The sequence below is a fragment of the Solea senegalensis genome, linkage group LG4 (genome assembly GCF_019176455.1).
Source record: "Solea senegalensis isolate Sse05_10M linkage group LG4, IFAPA_SoseM_1, whole genome shotgun sequence".
Taxonomy (NCBI): Eukaryota; Metazoa; Chordata; class Actinopteri; order Pleuronectiformes; family Soleidae; genus Solea; species Solea senegalensis.
Genome location: NC_058024.1, coordinates 24,052,624 through 24,072,192, shown reverse-complemented (window position 1 = coordinate 24,072,192; position 19,569 = coordinate 24,052,624). Strand labels below are relative to the sequence as shown.

Here is a 19,569-nt window from a genome sequence, read left to right as displayed (position 1 = left end):
AAACTTCCTCCTGAGAGCTTTCTCTCATAAAGTTCGGAACAAACTAAACCTTTGTTTAGTGTAACTTGTACAACCTGTAACTTTCAACTAGTTTTTAGCTAATATTAGTCATACATTAAACTTTAAAATGGGGCCACATGGTTGGTGTAGTGGTTAGCACACTTGCCTTTGCATCAAGAAGACCCGGCCTGGGCACAACCTGTCCAGGGTGTGCCCCGCCTTTTGCCCTATGTCAGTTGGGGTTGGCACCAGCGCCCCCTTTGACCCTCGTGCGGAGGATAAAGGGGTAGAAGATGGATGCTTTAAATTGCATTAAGAGGTATTTTTAGATATGGATTATTTAAGTCTCCTTGTGAGAAGACTTATAAAATACAATGTTTGCATGTATGTTAATGAGAGTGGCTTAATGGAGTGGCTCAGCATACATTGAGGAATCACTGACTGGGACCACAAGGCCCAGGGCTCAAATCTCCCTCAACCAGCATCTCTGCAAATCACAATAACACTCATGCAAACAAACAATATGACTGCACAGACAGTGGCAGAGCTAGAGGGGAGGCTGGGGTGGCACTGGAAACCCCCTGATTGACATGTCACGTCACCGCCATCTTGTCGAAAGGAGCCAGTTGCATTTTGAATCCTCCTGTACAGTAGTTGGCGTGATGTACCACATAGAGTTGTAATCCACCTTACTAGGAGGAAAAGAAGAAGAAGAGGAAGAATGAACAGCCTTGATGGACAGTGAAATCTTGGTTCTAAATTAAGCTTTACGGTGGTTGCCTAATGACCCTAATCCTAACCCCCTGAAATAGCCTAGGCCACCCGATGGTCACCCTAAAGATAAAGGTCTAGCTCCGCCACTGTGCACAGACTAAAAAATGATAACAGAGCTGCACAATAACTGTCGAAAGCAGCATAAAGCAAGTGTAAAAAGACACAAAACAACTGAAAAAAGATCCAACACAGCCACAACGATCAGTATTAGTGTTTGTACATATGAATCTTGGTTAATTTCTCAATTTATTTTCATATAAAGTAATCCAAAATACAAACAAGCAACAACAAACAAAACAAAAGAGACTTACTAATATATATATGTTGTTTTTACTTTTCAAGTGGCAGAAACGGGCTTCCATAGTCATGTGACTTTTTGTTTAAAAAAAAAACCAACAAATCAAAAAACTTGTTCGTGAAATAAAGCATTCAATAAAGTTATTCAATGTTATTATTTAACGGACTATCTCAATGACAGATGTACGGAAGAGGCTAAAAAAAATTAAAATAAATCAGGTGACGTCACTGCAAGGTTTCCAACGAGTAGAGAGCTCGCGTGACGTCACCGTGTTTGGCTCCGTGTCGCTGGTGAAGGAGTGTCCGCTGAGATAACACTGCCCTGCCCGTTCAAACGCACTTCTATCAGTCAGTGACATGTCTGGAGTCTCCACGGTAGGTGTGGAACTTAACTAACTGACCGACGATCCACGGTACAAACACACAGAGCTAAAGGAGCTAAAGCCCGAGTCAACGGTACGTAAGTGTGTGTTTTATTTTGAATTACCCTCACGGTTAAAATGTCCTTTTATCGCGTCGGTTACATCATTTTATCTTTCAAACATTAACGTTTTCTCGTGACTTGTCGCACCTCACGTACGTGAGCCACAGGGTTCGTAGGAGGACGCTAGCCTTTTAATGCACAGTGTTACTGTCAGACAATCAAACGTGCAAGCACACCAACAAGGAAATGAAGCACAACTTAAACCCCTAAAGTAGCCAACAGAATGACAAACGTGCGGTACTTGTGTTACAACAGCACGGTTTGAGTAACTTCCACCATTATGAAACGCAATGACACGTCGGAGAGCAATACATTCCAACTAGCAGCCAAGGTGAACTGCATCCACAGATATAATAACAAACATCAAATAACAAATGAATATACAGAATCATAAGCATGTCACTAGAGAGTGTGTGTGTGTGTGTAAACTGGAGGGAATTCTAGGTGTATGTCCACAGCCCTTGGGAAGAAGTTGGTTGCTGTTTTGTCTGTTGTAGCTCTTGTGGTTCTCAGCTTATCTGATTGGAGGGTTTTCTGTTACCAACCACTAAAACTATATGTCTATAAATCCCCCCCACCATAGAGTTAGGACTGCAACTGTTAATTGTTGGATGACAATCAATTGCCAACTATTTTGATAATCGGTTAATTAGTTTGAGTAGGTCCTCTGTGAAATGGAATGGAATATCTGTCATCATGTACCAAGACTCACAAACATAAACAAATTGTGTTTGACAAATGAGTGTCTGCATGAGCTGTTTGAGAATGCTGCAGTCTTAAAATGGTTACGTTTAGATTTAAGTCATCTGGTTGTAAATAAATATTGTTGGGAATTAACTTCTTCAATGTCTCCCTACTCTTATTCTAGAATATGTGGCTGTCTATGATTGGAATGACAGCCCTGCCCCACCTGGGTGGGTTGTATGGTGGCTACATCACACGCAAAGAAGTCAAGACCTGGTACCAGACTCTGAAGAAACCATCATGGCGCCCGCCAAACGCTGCATTCCCTGTAGTGTGGACATGTTTGTACACAGGCATGGGGTAAAAAATATTATGATATTATGACTAAGTGTCTCTGAGATCTGCTGCTGCTGGTGCTATATTTTCCTCTCTATAGCTCCCTGTGTATACTTGTAATTATCCAGGTATGGCTCCTACCTGATATGGAAAGAACTGGGGGGTTTCACTGAAGACGCAGTGGTTCCACTGGGACTTTATGGGCTACAGCTAGCTCTGAACTGGGCCTGGACTCCTATCTTCTTTGGTGCACACAAGATGAAATTGGTGAGTTCAACATTCTTTTACCTGGCACACTGTATGTGAACACTGTTGCTAATGCAAGTCAGGGTGTCTTTTCAATAGTATGCACTGTTTTCCAAATTATTCCCCTTTCTCTGCCCAATTTAGGCACTCTTTGAGATTATACTTCTAACTGGGACTGTTGGAGCCACCATGGTGTCTTGGTATTCCATCAACCGCACTGCCACGCTGCTACTGGCACCGTACCTGTCCTGGCTGTGCGTCGCCACCACTCTCAACTACTGCATATGGAGAGACAACCGTGAGGACAAAGAAGAGTAGCAAAAAGCTCTGTGTGCTGAGAAGACATGAATCACTTCACATCAAATTAAATACATTTTTTCAATTAGTCCGACTGTGTCTGAGGATTAATAAACAATAAATCACAATAAATTAGTCACTAAGAGCAAAATCACTCACACTAAATGATTATACTGAAGTTTATACAGGTTTTTGTAAATTGTTTTTTATGAAATCTAATGTATACTTTTATAATTGCAAAGGTTTTGTCTGCTATTAACCTGTTAAAATAAAGATTTCTGTCCAAATTATCATTTGATTTGTATTTCCCCAATACATCTGTTTCATTAGATGATTATAAAAATATGGCATTCGTGTTACAACAATCATTTCACTCCTCATTACTCATTTTCATCTGCTTTTCTTTTTCACTTCCAGTTATTGGTTTGGAATGTTCAATATGAGAATTTAAGACCACAGTGCAAGAAGATGCCAACAACAAAACATTTTTTTTTATTTCTAAACAATTTTAATTTCTATACATGCAATATTAAAATAGTTATTTTTCAGGAGCCTTCTCTGGAGCGTCTTCGGGTGATTTGGAAAGTCTTTCCATTACTGTCTTCCACAGCCCCTTTTTGTCTTCATCCACCCGTTGAATACTCTCTGTAAAATTCCCCAAACAATTATCAGCCATTTTATAACTTTACATATGAACTATTTTGGAAAAGAAGTCAAAATACAACAAATCCATACCTGACAGAAATAGTCTACTTTCTTCTACAGTGACGCCAGTAAAACTTGTGTCTCTTGCACGAGGAAACTGAACAGAGAGAAAAAATTGAAGTTTTTATACATACATTTCGTAGTACATAAAAAAGATATACTTTTTTATGAGATACATGAATAGATCAACATACTCGTTGTCTGTATACATTGCCATTGATTCGGGCCAAACTTTCATACATCTGATCACATTTCTCTGGATCAGAGATCTGGGAGGGAAAAATGTTCAAAGTTTAGTGGTTGAAATGTAGACAATGGTAAAACTGGTAAAAACTAAGCTATTACAATTAACCATGTTTAAAACACGCATTAGATGTTTTTTATGAAATATTTTATCTCAAAGCTAACTGGAAATATTAAACTTTTTGATGCAACATCAAGCCCCTTTAATTTATTAAAGCACTTGTGTCAAGTACTTAAGTTGCAAAGATGTTCATTGATCCCAACTTTTGCAAATCAATAACATTTAAAGAAAAAAGGTAGTTGAAACACAAGTGATATGGTGGCACTGGAGTGTATTTTCGTGAAGATAACGATGATTATTTCTAGTTAATATTCCAAGACATTATATAAAATGACATTAAAAAAAACAAAGAAAACAGTCCACTCAGTGCAGGACACCAGTGAGGTGCACAGAGAGTCTGATAGTACTACACTGTATTATAGTGAAGATATTCACAACCGTTTCTAATATTCCCAGTAATTAATTAAAAGTGTATTTTTTCAGAGTGGTGTAGTATAATCTACAGGGCACCACTGAGGTGTGAGCTGAGTTTAGTGGCAGTACGCTGTGCAATGGGGAACTTCCTGAATGTTTTGTAAATATCTTTTTCGGCTGTTGCACTTTGTAGACGGTCCCTGCGCTTAGGTCTCACTCTGCATGTAGATATCAGTGCTTTTTTTCCCCCCAACTCCGAAAGTGTCTCTTTTTGATAACAATTTGGTTATAGCTTGTTGTCTAGCATCTAGCATAGTCTATGCTACGCTTTTCTTATGAAATGTAATCAAGTTAAAAGGAGCACCGGATTCAGTAAGTCAGTACAGGAAGTGTACAAGAGTAAATAGCACTCAAAGTCTCAGTAGATATAAACATAATTATCAGGAAGACACATTAGATTGAGTAATAATAACTGCGAGTTAATCACTGGTTTAATCCTCCACAGCTGCATCTATATATGTTCATAATAAAGAGGCTCCACTGTAAACAGAGCGGTTAGGACAGCCAAGGTCGTTGTCAGTATATATGTAATGTAGCTGCGTAACCACTACCTGCGTGTTTTCACCCTCACGGAAGGCAGAAGCGACTCTTTGCCGCAGAAACGTCCCTAAATCGTGGCCTCCCTTGGTCTGATCCCGGGGCCACTCTTCACACAGCTTCAAAAACCGACGATACCGAGTGGCAGACATTTTCACACTGCTCGTAACGAGTTGAGGAGGGGGGGGAAAAAGCAAACGTACGACTTTTGAGCTCTATCGCGTACCGTAGTGGTGTTCATCCAAACTCTTCCCCCTGTCTTTGATCAGTTCCGTGCGTTGCTGCCTGCTTCTGTGGTAGTTGTTACTCCGCGTGTTAGGCACCATGGCCGGTTCAGAAGGTAAAAAGGCTTCCTCCCCCGGTGTGATGGCTTGGGTCCGTACAGCTTGTCGCTTCGCAACAGACAGAAACGACTTCAGACGGTGAGTCAGTGTGGATAATATGTGATATATTCGATGTGTATGTGTGCTAATGCTAGCAATGCGGCTAACAGTTTGCCCTTGAGTCTGTCGTCTTAGTTGAACGATGACAGTTAATCTATATATCTAATCGAAAATGTGCTGCACGCTAGTATTAAAAATTATAATAAAATAAAATAAATAAATGCTGAATCTGCCAACAGTTGAAGTGTCTCATGTTACATTTCTGTAACGTCTATTATTGGTTTGAACCGGCGAATCAGCCGTTTCCAAGAGTGTGTTAAAAATGTAATAACATAATTTAATGCATGTGCTGTTTAATAAAGCCTAAATAAAAACCTGGGGGTAAAAGCTCTCTCTGTTGTACAACACAATATCTTTGAGTTCTGACATGATGGTGTGAAGACAATTAAACTTGGTATTCTTCACTATTTGTCACATTAAATATAAATTAAGTCAACATACCACAGTGGGCAATCAACATCCCAGCAGGTCTTATTTTGCTGGGATCTCACAGTTTAATCATCACCACTATGCAAAATCAAGTGACAGAGATGTAGTCATTTGTTATGTGTAAATCGGGTTAGGATACATTATGACTTTTTGACTGTGTTGTTATTTGTCTTTCAGAAATCTTCTGGTCAACGTAGGTCTGTTTGCAGCTGGTGTCTGGGTTGCAAGAAATCTCTCCGATTTTGACCTGATGTCTCCTCAGCCTGTGGCGTAATCTGGTCCTAAATCCGATGCCACCAAAATCAGGATGATGATGATGACGACGACGGTGAGCTCACCCTCCTTGTTGAACTGTCTGTCTGCTGACCAAAAAAATCTTTTGAAACATATCTATAAAATATAATTGACAGAACTGGCAATTAATCATTAAACATTAATAACCTATGTTTTGTTTCTGTTCCTTTTCAGGTGTTTTGGACCAAGAAGAAACAAGGGACATGAATAAGTGATCATGAAACTTGGTTATACTTTAAACAACAAAACAAATCACCTTGTTTATCTGAGTTTGTTTCATATTCTGTTCTTTTTTCTTTTTCTTTTTTACTCTTATCCTATTGTACATGGCTTGATAACAAATAATCAGTCAATGTCTCTGTTGCTGACTCACTAGTATTTTAATTTATTTTCATAATGCTACACATTTAGGTAGATCTGACCATTTCGAGCACTGTCGTATGATTTCTGCAGTGATGTCCACTCAGGAGGCTTTTGTTGCTGCAGCTCGTAAACATCTGTGTGCTGGAAGAAAATCTCTCTCTGTTCCTCAGAGTCTGGACCTGGCTGCTCAGGTCCTGGCTGTCAATTTGGGGTTGAAACCTGCTCTGCTGTACGACAGTAATGGCACCAGTCCAGAGCAGGTGCAGCAGTATGTGAGCTCTCTGCAGTCTTCCCAGCTTGTGTCTGAATCACTTTTTACATTGGATTTAAATGGAGACACACTTATTGTTAATCCATTTGCTGTTAGGTCAAATCTAGAGCAGGTGCTGGGCGGTGGTGGTGCCATCCCTGTGATTGATGTCTGTCACTCACTGGAGAAGCCTGTCATTACTGACAAACTCAGATTAGAGCTCAAGAGCATAATACAAGATTTACTGCTAATCCTGAGAGATTCTCAACAGCTAAAAATGGTGAAACCACTTTGTGTGGGAGAGAAATGTGAAGACTGGAATCTGTGCACAGTCTTCGGTCTATTGTTGGACTACCCTGTAATTTACTGGTTCGATCAGACCAACAGCTTTGAAAACTGTCTGTCTATGACTCCTCTGGTGGTTACTACAGCTGCAGTAACATGGCAGGCGGCCACTGCAGACCACAGATGTCGTCTGTACTCTTTCAGCGTCCCGGCTGTTCTGCTCGAAGAGACGCAGTCCAACCTGGACTCCTGGAGGCTTCGTTTACAAGAGAAATTTCAGCAGCAAAATGTCTTCAAGGATCTTGGGGTTTGTCAAAGCACAGTGACTCTGCCCTCAGTCTGTCTGTGATGTCTTATACAAATACCCTGGTATACAACATGTGGGTTTTTCCTTTTATCACTTCATTAAACTGTCAGAACAGCCATTTACTTCATAGTGTGTCATTGTTTTTACTCACTGTTTTAATAGTGATGATATGAATAATGCAGTTGAAGCACTACACTGAGGTAAAACATGAAATACCCTGTTTTGGTCATCACTAAAATAACACCACATGGGATCCAGTCTGATCTGAAATAAACGCAAAACACTTCAATTTGCTACTCTAAATATCCCATACTCCTGTTATATAAAGTTGAGGTTTTAGCCAACGGTACCCAGGACAACAAAATTAAGTACACATTTCCCACAGCAGCCGGTTTAACCTAGTGATAACACAAATCCCTTGAGTTGACTTCAGATACTGATCTTAGTTGCATCTAATTATGGGGTGGAAGCATAATTACAGATAATGGTGGTCTATAACGTGGCTTAAATAATACGTTTAATATTCGTCGTCTAAAATAGCATGGAATGTAAATGTTTAAGTGAAGTTTAATTACCTGACAAAGTGTTTAATCCATAAATCAAATAAATGTCATTCTTCTTTACTCCCCCCATAGATTTTCCATTCATTTCTACTGTCTGATTGATAAATAATTTTTGCTGGCTGTTGCAAATGTAGTTCACGTGCATTCGGCATTACAACTGCGTACGTATACACATGACATATAAAGTGCTTTCATTCTTTTATTTAAAAGAACTAAAAGACAAAAGGTTTTTGTCATGACATTTGAAATATAAATATGTGGGATCTTCATTACAGCTCACTGAACAGACACTGATTGCAGTCTGAGACAAAAGTCCATTATTTACAAAACAGTATAAAGATAATGAGCCATTAAAAACACGCTGAAGTACAGTTTGTGTTTGATGGCTAGTTTCTGGTTCACTGGATGACTTTCCCTGCAACTTCCATTAACTTCTCTATTGTATAATATAAAACAACTGTCATTTTAGGTCCATTTGTTTCATTTCTTCACATGAAAACAGTAACTGTTCATTATGTAATATTCAGCAGTCATGTCAGTTTTGCCATATATTGATAGCAGCATTATGAGCCCCATATGTCAAATATGTAGGCCTTATTTTGCTTTGCACAAAAAAAACAGCTATAAGTGCCATTCTGAAGGTGATTTAGTTGTTATCTTGTTAAAAAGAGGTAGTTTGCACAGTTTGATGAATAGCAACTATTCAAACCATGATGTCCACGACAATCAAAGCGGATGAATGACTGACAGCACTTCACCACAGCGGCCGCTCACTTTCAGCTCAGCCAGGTGGTCGGCTCTTGTGGGTCCAATGTTCAGGATGGCAACTGGTATTTTCCTGTCCTGTGCTGCTAGCAGGAACCTGTATCCTGAATATACCTTTGGAAAAATCAAAGACGGACACAATTAAATTCAAAAGTCCTGAACAACTTGTGTTGTAAACTAATGTTATTGTGATTTGGGTGCGCAAAAATCCTGCCTGTAACGAGGACCCAACAACAAGCACCGCGTCCGACTCCCCCAGTCTGTCGTGCACAAACTGTACCGTCCCCTTTTTCACGGTGTCTCCGAAGAACGTGACCTCGGGCTTCAGTATTCCCCCACAGACGTCACAGTGGGGGACTCTGAAATGGAGCACCTGCTCGTCCTCTAGGAAGACGTCGCCATCTGGAGCTACAACGCCTGCCTGAGCTCTCCACTCTGGGTTTAATGATATGAATCTTCTCTGAAGCTCCTCCCTCGCTGAAATGGCACCACAGCCGAGACAAACCACCCTGAGGACACTGATATATTTCAACATCTACTACAACGACTCATTGTAACGGCAGCTTCTCAATGCTTTCAGGCACGTAGACATGGACAAGACAACCTGCTGAAGTTCAATCCAAGGATTAGGAATATGGAAAAACATACAACAAAATCTGGTTTCTCTCATTAAACTGTATACATTCAAATGGCTAAACTGACATATAATGTCATTTAATGTCACTTAAGAGGAAACAGACAGTTTGGTTGTTTTTTGGTTTCATCAATTTTCAACCAAATTCATCAGTAAAAACCATCCAATACTCAACAGAGTACCATTTGTCTGAATTTTGATTTTATACTGAGGTGTCTAATAATCCCATTTTCTCACCTGTGTGTGCAGCCATGGAGCTCAGTTAATCTCTTCTGTCCTGCCTTTGAGTGAAGAGCATCCACATTTTGTGTAACGAGCCAGTGCAGCTTCCCTCTCTCCTCCCACTGCTGCAGAACCTTGTGTGCAGAGTTTGGCTGATGGGAGGAGAACTGTGGCCACCCGACAAAGTTTCTGGCCCAGTAGCGCTGGCGGGACTTTGCACTGCGGACAAACTCTGCATGCTCCATTGGTCGTCTACTCGTGCGGGCATACAGTCCAACACCTTCAGAGCGATAGTCAGGGATGCCCGACTCCGTGGAGAGGCCGGCTCCAGTGATGACAAACAGTCGCCTGGCTCTGGAGACAAAGTGCTGCAGCAGGTCCAGTGAGTGGGCATCAGTGGTCCTGCTGGTGGGGACAAAGGACGCCGCCCTCCTTACAGGTGCCGAGTGTAATGTGAGAGTCAGCCATGGCAGTCTCATCTGCATCAGGACAAATACAGTGAAGATGGTCACAAGCACAGCATTTACTCCATGTTCCACCACAGAGGGGAGCAGTGACGACACCACATAGAAGTGTTGTATTACAAAGAATGTACTGTAATTTAATACCTGCACAGAAAACTAAGGTTTGGTTGTAGAAAATAATAATAAAAAAACAACATGTGCTACACATACAATTCATTATTTACCAGCATATTCCTGAAACTATGTTTTAATTCAACTGGATCAAATTAGATTACTTTCAACTTTATTCTCCACAATGTGGAAACTTATTTTTTGGCTCTACATAAAAACCAAGACAAACTAAACACAAACTTTCATTTGTTTTGATTTTAATTTTAAGAGGAAGGGTAGTTAAAAGGAGACCTAGATGTAAAATCGTCTAAACAATTTCATAATTCATCCAAATTCATTACACTTTACATACATTTTTCTTGCAGACATGACTGACAGACAGACGACTTTATTAATCCCTTTGGGAGGTTCCCTCGGGGAAATTAACAGCTCCAACATCCACACACAGCACTGTTAAAATTAGAGTCACACTTTACAGGAGACAGAGAAACACCCCAGGTACTAAACACCAAACAATATAGAATAAAATATGATCGAATAAACAATATCAATTAATCATTAAAAAAAATCACCACGAAAAATAAACGGGTGCATTTACTAAATAATGCTACTTTAAAATCAAGGGTCAGAGAGTCCTGACTATTTCAGACTTTTCAGACAAGACCTGCACATTTCCTGCTAAATGTTTTTACGAGCTTAAGTGACACCAGGAGTGGGGGATATGAAAACAACACAGAAAGTATTGAAACACGAATGTCTTTGATGTCAGCTACTTTACCTTATGTGTGAGGTAACTCCGGTGCGACGTCGTGGTCGTTTATAAAACGACGGCGTGAGTCCTGTTGTACAATTTAGCTTGAAAAACAATGCAGGAGGAACCTTTTGAGCCTTTCGAGCTGTGACACCGACAGGAACAGGAAATACTCCATTCTACGCAACACCTAACGCACAATCGCGGTGCAACCTGGGAGTTGCAGTCCAAAATACTGTTTCGACAACTGTCACGTTGGAACTTTCCGTGTGAAAGGTTGTAGTCCAAGTTAAACGATATATTCTTAACATTTAAAAACAATTTTAACAATAAACCGTACTGTACTTCCGCCAGAAGTTAGCATAACATTGAAATTAAAATGTATTATTACATTAAAAGTAATGTAGTTCTTTTTTTCTCACAATGCAGAGAAAACACTGTACGTTTTTGAATAATTAAGTACATTTTGATATCTCTACTCTTTTGTATTATAAAGCCAGTCTTATGTTGGTGTAAATGTGTTGACAAAACCATAGAGTAAATTAATGAAATTCAGCATTATCTGTTACATTACATTACATGTCATTTAGCAGACGCTTTTATCCAAAGCGACTTACAATGGAATTGAGTACAATCATGGTCGCAATGGTCGTAGCAATACATGTTCTTGTATAGTTACACAACATATACATATCCATAATTGTGGGGGGAAAAAGTAACAGAAAGAAAACCCCATTTCATTTATTAATAATATATTATTTAATATACAGTTTTCTGATCATAAAATAGCTTACAGGATTCAAATTATAGAGTTGGGAACAGTTCAAACACAAAATACAGTGCTATCACTGGACCATTTACAATCTGTAATCTCTGTGCGACACTGCAGGCTCTCTCTGTGGGCCTTTGCTTCCCACCGTTGTTGTGCTTGAACAGTGATTTCTCCGATTTCCTGCATAAACATGACAAAGCAGTGTTTTGCAGTCTTTAGTTATTGATAGAACAGATATTTTTTCACATCATCAGAAGGCTGAATAGAGTTTGTGTTCTTCTCCATGTCCATTAAAATATGCTGCACACATCCTGACCGCAAAACTCCAGGATATCTGTTGGAATGAAAAGTAAAGTAGGTTTTATAGAAACTGTATATGACACAGATGACAATCAGCTCAATCCTGGTCCTCGGACATCCATTGTTCTGCATGTTTTAGATGTTTCCCTGATTCCAATGAATGCCTCGTCACCAGGCTTTTGCAGAGAGAGCTTGTTGATGAGCTATTTGAATCAGGTGTGTTGGAGGGAAACCCCAGGACCAGGATTGAGAAACACTGCACTAGAATATTTAGTTGTATTCCTACCAGAGTGTGTGCAGTTGAAGACAGCGTCTGCGCGAGTGTAAAACTCCTCTCCGAGGATGGAGCGGTAGTCCATGTGGCTCGTGTGGACAAAACACTGTGTTGCATCTTTAAACAACAGATCACTTTGTCCGTATTGTTGAGACTCAAAGAGCTTGAACTCTGAATCTGACTTGGCTGCCAAAGTTTCCTTTATGGTGGTAAAAAAAAATAAAATCATTATTTTAGCAAATCTCTGGCAATTTGTTTTCCAGTGAACTTTTGAGTCAGTGAACCAAACATTTACAAAATAAATGCTTGAATGTAATGCATGTGTTATTGAAACATGTAATAGAGCCTTTTATCTAAAATTTTTTGGGTCTGAATCACAAGTTATTCTGGCAGAAATAGTGACTGTGGTGAAAAAAATAATCAACGTCTCTCATGTGGTTGAGAAGTGAAATACAGATATAAAGCTGCAAATTCTTATAAAATTATTATGCGACACCCGTCTATGGGTCCTGACCCAGCCTCATGTACTCGGAAAAGCTGATTTCAAACACAAAACGGCACATTGTGAAAGCATCTCTGCTACATATGCTGACCTGTGACTTCATGAGGAAGTCGTACACTCGTGCTGTGAGCACCGGCCTTGTCATGATGATGTTTGGGGGGATAACCCCCAGATGACAGCTCTCCCACTCTGACAGTGGGGCCCGACGGCCGTCACCGCACAGCAACTCAAAGTCAGATGGCGTCCAACCCTCTGCCCAACCTGTCGAGCTCAAACCTAAAGCACAGCATGACAGAAGATACTGTTATGTGTTGGCAGCTGCGAGTATTCATGTGATAAATCTTAAATATCTTACTGTGGATATTATCCTGTAGGTTGTGCTGCTCCAGGAAGGCCACATCACCATGGCTTTTCCCACTGGGATCTCCAACCAAACACCTATGTATATTAAAATCACATTTTGTTAATTAAACTTAGTAGAATCCAGCCACATGGAGGGTTTTTGTGTTTTAGACATGTGCCTAAAATACACTCAACAGCCACTTTATTAAGTACACCTGTTGAACTCCTTTGCAAATTATCTAAGGCAGTGACTCAGTGCACTTAGGCATATGGACATGATCAAGATGAAGTGAGGACAGATGATTTGAGTGACCATGCTATTTGAATGTGGCATGGCTGTTATTTCAGAAACTGCTGATTTACGAGATTTTCACACACAACCATGTCTAGGGTGTTCCCTGCCTTGCTTTATGTCAGCTGGGATTAGCTCCAGATCCCCACGACCCTCATGTGGAAGGATAGAGTGACAGACAATGAAGGAATGAATGAGCCATGTCTAGAGTTAACAGAGAATGGCCTGAATTAAGGCCATAAAGGATTAAATATCCAGTCCAACCAAATCAATGCCTTGATACCAGAGGTCGGAAGAGAAAAGTCAGACTTGTTTTAAATAATAGAAACACATCCAATAACTACCAGTGTATGCAGAGGACTGTCTCTGAACACAGAGTGTATAAAATCTAAATGGCTGAGTAACACCGCAGGTAAAGGAAAAATGCTTGGTCACAATCTGAGCTGAAAAACTCTCTTTAATTTAATTTAATTTAATTAAGCCAGCCGCTCACACCTTAAAGCCCCCATGTTGCCGTAGAAACGTTCATTGTGGTTGTCAGCGCAGCGTTTGGTCGCAGCCTCTCCGGTGCCTCCCATACACACTTTGCATAGATTCCCCTGAGAGCCGGGAAGACAGCCTTTCCAAAACACCTGGTTGTACGCTGAGGGAACATAAAGGGACAAACTACAGTTTAAATGGGTTAGTGTTGACCCCAGTAATAAATGACATACCCAGTTAAGAGTAGCGCAATGAATTACAACTTCACCTATTACTGTACAGATGTAACACTGAGCTGCATATGCGTCTTTTAGAGGCTGTCAGTCAGTCATCATCTAACCGCTTTATCCTCCACCAGAGGGTCGCGGGGGGTGCTGTGCCAATCTCAGCTACATCGGGCGATAGGCGGGGTACACCCTGGACAGTTCGCCAGTCCATCGCAGGGCCACACACAGCTAGAGACAAACAACCATTCATTCTCACACTCACTCCTATGGTCAATTTAGAGTGTCCAATTCACCTAATCCCCACGTTGCATGTTTTTGGACTGTGGGAGGAAGCCGGAGAACCCGGAGAGAACCCACGCACACACGGGGAGAACATGCAAACTCCATGCAGAAAGGCCCTTGTTCCAACCGGGGCTCGAACCCGGGTCTTCTCGCTGCAAGGCGAGAGTGCTAACCACTACACCACCGTGTGGCCCCTTTTAGAGGCTGAATAAATTAAAATAAGTGGTGAATACTGGAAAAATGAGTGGAAACAGCACCTTGGTCTGGGTCACAGAAGCTGGTGTTGTGCTCCAGGCTTAACGTGTGTGTGTACGGCAGCATCCAGCCTGCGGGGCTGTACATGTGACCCTGGCACGACCGACGCCCTCCCAGGTTCCCCATGAATATACTTCTGCTGGAGCGCTTTGCCACAGCTACACCCACCACAGACGGCAACACTGAGGAGACAAGACACGGCAGTTCTTCAACAGAAACACTTCCAAAATCCCTGTGAGTGTGAGTCATTTTGCTGCTTTTACCGTCTGCCTCCAAGTGAGCTGATCCTTCAGCACGTGCACATTTTCTACCTAAGAGAAAACACAAGAAGAAACAAGTGCAATTTTAATTAGTGTATAACGACAAGAAAATGCATCTTCATATGAAGTGTGCAAAATTATGGAGAAATTGTATTATTTTATCAATTTATACATATATATATATATATATATATATATATATATATATATATATATATACATATACAATAAAAAAAAAATATATATATACATATATATTTGGGTAACCAACATTTTGCAAGAAACCAAAAGCAAATGAGATGAAAAAAATTTAAGCAAATGAAAACTTACTTGATACACAACCCAACTGCCTGTTTTATCTAAGTAAAGGGTCCACCCCTCACAGATGTAGTGAAGTGATACATATTCAGTAACTGAATGTTGCTGTTCTGTTTTATAAATTAATTTGGATTAACTACATGATCAGGAATTTAATTTCATTAAATATTAATTTCATTAATAAATCAAATAATTAATATACTGTACACTGTACTTTATATGAATGTGTGCTGGGAAGGGAGACACAACATAATAAAAAGTCTTACCATAATATTCTGTTACTACAGGGACGAGACCACACTTCCCAGCGATGAATGAGTGCGTTGCATCCAGTGAAGCCGCGTCCACCTCATCCCTCTGTGGTAAAGTTACAGTTTAAGAGTGTGATAATAATAATACTGATACTCTGCGGCTGATGCGACTCACCTTAATTTTCTCGATACACTCGCGCATGGAAGCGGCTCCGACGCACACCAGCGGGTCTGACTTGATGCTCAGAGCCCACTCTTCACATTTCTTCTGCTCTGCGTGGCTGATGCAGCACCATCGCACAACACTGTCCTCCAGTGAGCTTCCTGCACACACACACAAGTCAATAATTCAGTTCAATAATGGCACACAATCGACAGTGTGATGAATAGTGGCGAGGGGAAGCACCTTCATGTCCAAGACCTTTGAGGAGAGCCACATAATCCAGACCCAGCACCTGACTGACGTCCATGTCGTCTGACAGAACAGATAATTTATCTGTCACATCTTTGAAGAGAAGATCATTTTCCCTGAAAATGGACGAGTTGAAGAGTTGGAAGCGGTGCCTCTCTCTCCCTCGCTGACCAAACAGCGTCTGAAGAATAACAAAACCAAAAAGAAAAACTGACATAGAGCGCAAAGTGAAATTGTGTGACATGTGAGGGACTGAACAAAAACATTTTTATTTTTTTTTTACCTGAGCGGTTGTAATAAATTTGCGAGCAACTTTGCGAAAGTTGACTCTGGTGACGACGCCTCCTCCTGGACCGCGTCCAAGGTTACAGCTCCTGTACTGGCTGAGAGGAGCCTGTGTGCCATCAGCACACAGTAATCGGAACTCATCGCACTCACTCCCTAAAAGAGAAGAGACGGAACATGACACACATGAAAAGACAGATATTACATCACCTCCCTTTTTAGAAGATATCGTTTACCTTCAATGCTCTCGAGGGCTAAATGGTCCACAAATGCCACATCTCCTGTCCCGCTCCTGAGACACCTGTGACAGAGCAGCAGGATAATTAAGTCATTTGATTATTTCACATTTAAAATCAATTTAAGGCCCAGTTTGTAAGAATTAATGACATCTCATAGTGAGGGAACTCTTTCCCACATGTGTCAGAGAACTACGGTGGCCTTCACATACTAAAAAGGATGTTGTCCTTTGTAAAGAACTATAGTATAAAGTATTCCAAAAGTCTACAAAGACCAAACAATTTTCATTTAAAAACATTACTTATGGGTAATATATACATTTTTTGCCAATAAATCCTCCTAAATGTTACACAATAGACCTTTAACATGTGTCCATGTTGATTTTCAGTGACTCCTGACCTGAGGGCCCCTTGGCTGTTGTAGAAAGGCTCACTGTGGGACGTTTCACAGTGGTAATTCTTCTGGCGAATGTAAGACTTCTGGCCCTGGCACAGAGCACACAGACGTGGAGCCATAGCAGTGGCTCCAGGAACACAGCTGGCATTGAAGAAGGTACTGACATCTGCTCGAGAGGAGAACAAGTCAGAGGACTGAAAAACCACAGGACCCCGAGGACACTTCAATATCTTCAGTACCCTGACTGAGCGGCTGCTCTTTGGACCAGCTAAGGTAGTTCCGGGACAGCAGGAAGCCCAGAGGAAGACTCCACCCAGCTGTCCATCGCACTCCACTGTGACAACTCCTGAGGCCCTGCAGGGATCGAACGTCTATGCTGCTGTTTCTCACCACAGCCACAGACAGAATACAGCCTCCTGCAGAGGACACAACGGAGGACAACCACAGACATGTCCTGTAATAAACTGGCTCATGTCACAACACAGAGCTGAAGAGACATGAACAACCATAACTAAATAAATACTCCTTGAAAGACGTATTTTCATGTATTTTAATTTTCAAGGTGAATCTAGCAACTGCAAACCTTTTATAATGTTACCTCAAAACCTTAATGAAGCTGGACAATGTTCTCAGAATGTTCTCTTTTAGTTGTAAACAAAAAATACCAAAATGCAACCAAATGGGAACATTGCGTTGTGACCAAGATGCAACTACAGGAGAACATTTCAGTTTTCGTTTCCCTCAACATTTAGGGAACGTTAGGCTTCTGCATGACCTTGAGGGAACGTTAGTTTTTGGTTTGGTTCTGACTAACCTTAGAACCATGGGCTAACGTTCTTTTAACGTTTTGTGTTAGTATGTGAAGCCAATCAGCTCATTATAATTAACATGTATGAACAGACATATTCTGATTACTGGCATCATTGCTGCCCAAGGTCATAGCTTTGTGGTTCAGTAAGATTCAGTAGATTAATACATACATTAATACATTAATATATATTTAAGCCCTGTTGTTTTTTTCTTTTGTGTAACATGTCTGCCTGTAATAATAGGTTAACAACAGGAAATAATAATACAAAGAAATTGATCACAACAAATGAAGTGTGAAGCAAACCCACCGTCACTGTATATCTCCTTGGCGACAGCGACGAGGCCAAACTGCCTCACAGCAGAATAAACTTCTCCTGCGTCTAATGTCACGATGTCAGCGCGGTTTGCCTGAAATGCAACTTTAAATTGTGAGCAGCAGCAGCTTCAGTTTTATTTTATTGAAATGAACGCTGATACTGATGTTGAAAGTGTAATTTGTGTAGATGCTACACAATCTCAGAACAGTATCAGATACAAATGCATTTGGAAATAAAAATCCATAACTTTGGTGCAAAATTGGTAAATAATCCAAAACAGTTGCTCTTCACCATTTAAGAAAAAATGACATCTATCTTTCAGAATGTAATATTGATCACAAACCTTCACATTTGCATGTCAAAAAAACTAACTCAAATTCAAAAGTATTATTAATATTTAAGAATGTATGCTGCAATTTTTTTCCCCAAAGTTTCCCTTTTAAGATTTCATTTAGATGTGAAGCTCTGTGTAGCACTGATGTCATATAATACAGCCATGTTACAGTTTATATTTGGGAAAAAAACAAAAACGACACCCTGTGTTCGTAGTTTTAATATTTCCTCTGCATTATTCCTTGTACATTTTCTTAAGTCCAAGACAGTTTTAAAACTCAAATTTTGAAATTAAACAATATCCTGATTCTACTACTGTTGCCATTCGCTTTTTGAGTTGTCCTACTGGAAAATCATCTGTGCAGCTATAGGACAGATTTATCTCACATCCATCAAAGAAACCAAAGACATTTTTTCCTCATTCTGACTTTATTTATTTTCTTTTCTCATATGTGATGATCTTAGCTTAATTCCAAAATATTTAATATCATACTCATGTCTTATCAACTACAGTAGGATCTTTGGCAGATGCTGAACTACCTAACCACACCTGTGTTCATGACGGTGCTCGTCAGGTGACTGGACAGCTCACCCTGATCCTTTCGATGCAGTCGGTCGTGCTGGAAGCTCGGATGCACGAGAGTCTGGCAAAGGCTGCCACAGCAGCTGGTGGCAGCACCGCCACCAGAGCTTTTGCGAGTTCTGCACATTTCTTCTGCTCGGGATCTGACACTGTGCACCAACGGGTCTTTTTTCCTGCCGTGCAACAAACATTTCAAACATAGAGTGAAGTTCAGAAAAACAGATATACTCTGTATGTTGTAGAGAAATGTTTGAGACAATCAATCAAACTTTGCATATTAGTAAGTTGCTGTTTTTGTATTCAAATCAATTTTAATAAATGTCTTAAAAAGCAAAAAAATGCCCTTATCAAATATATTCACTAGTTAAATAATAAAACTCACCCTTGGTGCAGCAGGCAAATGTGTAAAAGAGTAAAATAGTGTAAAATCCTCGCATTCTTGCTGGTTACAGATCAAAGAGTGAGCTAAAAATTCTGACAGTCTGCAGAGCACAACAGTTTCCCCACTCCGTTACTCTCCCTGAAGTTGTTGATTTTCCTGCCAAGACTTTCCAAAAAATGCTGAAAGACACTGGTACTAATGGAGTAATAGTAAACCTATTGCGTAAGGGCCACTCCTCTG

At 40.4% G+C, this 19,569-nt stretch overlaps 6 protein-coding genes and 1 long non-coding RNA gene across 8 annotated transcripts; 4 read left to right on the top strand and 3 right to left on the bottom strand.

Moving 5' to 3' along the window:
- Positions 1-1,356: 1,356 nt before the first annotated feature.
- On the top strand, positions 1,357-3,408 carry tspo (translocator protein). The gene is made up of 4 exons (XM_044023785.1): positions 1,357-1,527; positions 2,424-2,599; positions 2,704-2,842; positions 2,966-3,408. The coding sequence occupies exons 2-4, from the start codon at positions 2,427-2,429 to the stop codon at positions 3,137-3,139; spliced, it is 486 nt and encodes a 161-aa protein (XP_043879720.1). The 5' UTR covers positions 1,357-1,527; positions 2,424-2,426; the 3' UTR covers positions 3,140-3,408.
- A 179-nt stretch (positions 3,409-3,587) lies between these two features.
- On the bottom strand, positions 3,588-5,355 carry LOC122768087 (ubiquinol-cytochrome-c reductase complex assembly factor 2). The gene is made up of 4 exons (XM_044023786.1): positions 5,153-5,355; positions 4,018-4,092; positions 3,854-3,920; positions 3,588-3,763 (listed from the first exon to the last, which is right to left on the bottom strand). Exons 1-4 carry the CDS (start codon positions 5,288-5,290, stop codon positions 3,657-3,659), a joined length of 387 nt encoding a protein of 128 aa, XP_043879721.1. The 5' UTR covers positions 5,291-5,355; the 3' UTR covers positions 3,588-3,656.
- A 107-nt stretch (positions 5,356-5,462) lies between these two features.
- tomm6 (translocase of outer mitochondrial membrane 6 homolog (yeast)) lies at positions 5,463-6,673 on the top strand. Its single transcript, XM_044023788.1, has 3 exons — positions 5,463-5,560; positions 6,188-6,338; positions 6,479-6,673. Exons 1-2 carry the CDS (start codon positions 5,463-5,465, stop codon positions 6,282-6,284), a joined length of 195 nt encoding a protein of 64 aa, XP_043879723.1. The 3' UTR covers positions 6,285-6,338; positions 6,479-6,673.
- A 71-nt stretch (positions 6,674-6,744) lies between these two features.
- lg4h1orf74 (linkage group 4 C1orf74 homolog) lies at positions 6,745-7,631 on the top strand. The gene has a single exon (XM_044023779.1). It carries the CDS (start codon positions 6,745-6,747, stop codon positions 7,549-7,551), a length of 807 nt encoding a protein of 268 aa, XP_043879714.1. The 3' UTR covers positions 7,552-7,631.
- A 904-nt stretch (positions 7,632-8,535) lies between these two features.
- Positions 8,536-11,424, bottom strand: sirt4 (sirtuin 4). The gene is made up of 4 exons (XM_044023777.1): positions 11,047-11,424; positions 9,709-10,172; positions 9,052-9,346; positions 8,536-8,951 (listed from the first exon to the last, which is right to left on the bottom strand). Exons 2-4 carry the CDS (start codon positions 10,170-10,172, stop codon positions 8,799-8,801), a joined length of 912 nt encoding a protein of 303 aa, XP_043879712.1. The 5' UTR covers positions 11,047-11,424; the 3' UTR covers positions 8,536-8,798.
- Positions 11,425-11,757: 333 nt separating this feature from the next.
- On the bottom strand, positions 11,758-19,387 carry zgc:172271 (Saxiphilin-like). The gene is made up of 17 exons (XM_044023759.1): positions 19,330-19,387; positions 18,957-19,120; positions 18,023-18,122; positions 17,144-17,320; positions 16,908-17,070; positions 16,508-16,572; positions 16,270-16,427; positions 15,981-16,167; positions 15,750-15,898; positions 15,590-15,680; positions 15,009-15,056; positions 14,748-14,927; positions 13,997-14,144; positions 13,223-13,305; positions 12,959-13,143; positions 12,378-12,564; positions 11,758-12,125 (listed from the first exon to the last, which is right to left on the bottom strand). Exons 1-17 carry the CDS (start codon positions 19,382-19,384, stop codon positions 12,082-12,084), a joined length of 2,184 nt encoding a protein of 727 aa, XP_043879694.1. The 5' UTR covers positions 19,385-19,387; the 3' UTR covers positions 11,758-12,081.
- On the top strand, positions 14,875-17,442 carry LOC122768090. Of its 2 annotated transcripts, none has more exons than XR_006360271.1 (3): positions 14,875-14,979; positions 15,611-15,685; positions 16,897-17,442. It is a non-coding gene; the product is annotated as an uncharacterized LOC122768090 (long non-coding RNA). The 2 variants fall into 2 exon arrangements; XR_006360272.1 differs by having other exon boundaries at positions 14,875-14,985.
- Positions 19,388-19,569: the final 182 nt, after the last annotated feature.

Excerpts from the sequence above, each read along its gene's own strand:
- tspo (XM_044023785.1), top strand. The coding sequence starts at position 2,427 with ATGTGGCTGTCTATGATTGGAATGACAGCCCTGCCCCACCTGGGTGGG. Across the intron at positions 2,600-2,703 it reads TGTTTGTACACAGGCATGGG|GTATGGCTCCTACCTGATAT; the intron begins GTAAAAAATATT and ends GTAATTATCCAG. Across the intron at positions 2,843-2,965 it reads GTGCACACAAGATGAAATTG|GCACTCTTTGAGATTATACT; the intron begins GTGAGTTCAACA and ends TGCCCAATTTAG.
- LOC122768087 (XM_044023786.1), bottom strand. The coding sequence starts at position 5,290 with ATGTCTGCCACTCGGTATCGTCGGTTTTTGAAGCTGTGTGAAGAGTGG. Across the intron at positions 3,921-4,017 it reads GCAATGTATACAGACAACGA|TTTCCTCGTGCAAGAGACAC; the intron begins GTATGTTGATCT and ends CTCTCTGTTCAG. Across the intron at positions 3,764-3,853 it reads AAGTAGACTATTTCTGTCAG|AGAGTATTCAACGGGTGGAT; the intron begins GTATGGATTTGT and ends GGAATTTTACAG.
- tomm6 (XM_044023788.1), top strand. The coding sequence starts at position 5,463 with ATGGCCGGTTCAGAAGGTAAAAAGGCTTCCTCCCCCGGTGTGATGGCT. Across the intron at positions 5,561-6,187 it reads GACAGAAACGACTTCAGACG|AAATCTTCTGGTCAACGTAG; the intron begins GTGAGTCAGTGT and ends TTTGTCTTTCAG.
- lg4h1orf74 (XM_044023779.1), top strand. The coding sequence starts at position 6,745 with ATGATTTCTGCAGTGATGTCCACTCAGGAGGCTTTTGTTGCTGCAGCT.
- sirt4 (XM_044023777.1), bottom strand. The coding sequence starts at position 10,172 with ATGAGACTGCCATGGCTGACTCTCACATTACACTCGGCACCTGTAAGG. Across the intron at positions 9,347-9,708 it reads CTCCATGGCTGCACACACAG|GGTGGTTTGTCTCGGCTGTG; the intron begins GTGAGAAAATGG and ends CAGTGTCCTCAG. Across the intron at positions 8,952-9,051 it reads TTGTTGGGTCCTCGTTACAG|GTATATTCAGGATACAGGTT; the intron begins GCAGGATTTTTG and ends ATTTTTCCAAAG.
- zgc:172271 (XM_044023759.1), bottom strand. The coding sequence starts at position 19,384 with ATGCGAGGATTTTACACTATTTTACTCTTTTACACATTTGCCTGCTGC. Across the intron at positions 15,899-15,980 it reads CAAAGGTCTTGGACATGAAG|GAAGCTCACTGGAGGACAGT; the intron begins GTGCTTCCCCTC and ends GTGTGTGTGCAG. Across the intron at positions 12,126-12,377 it reads CTTCAACTGCACACACTCTG|ATATCCTGGAGTTTTGCGGT; the intron begins GTAGGAATACAA and ends TCATTCCAACAG.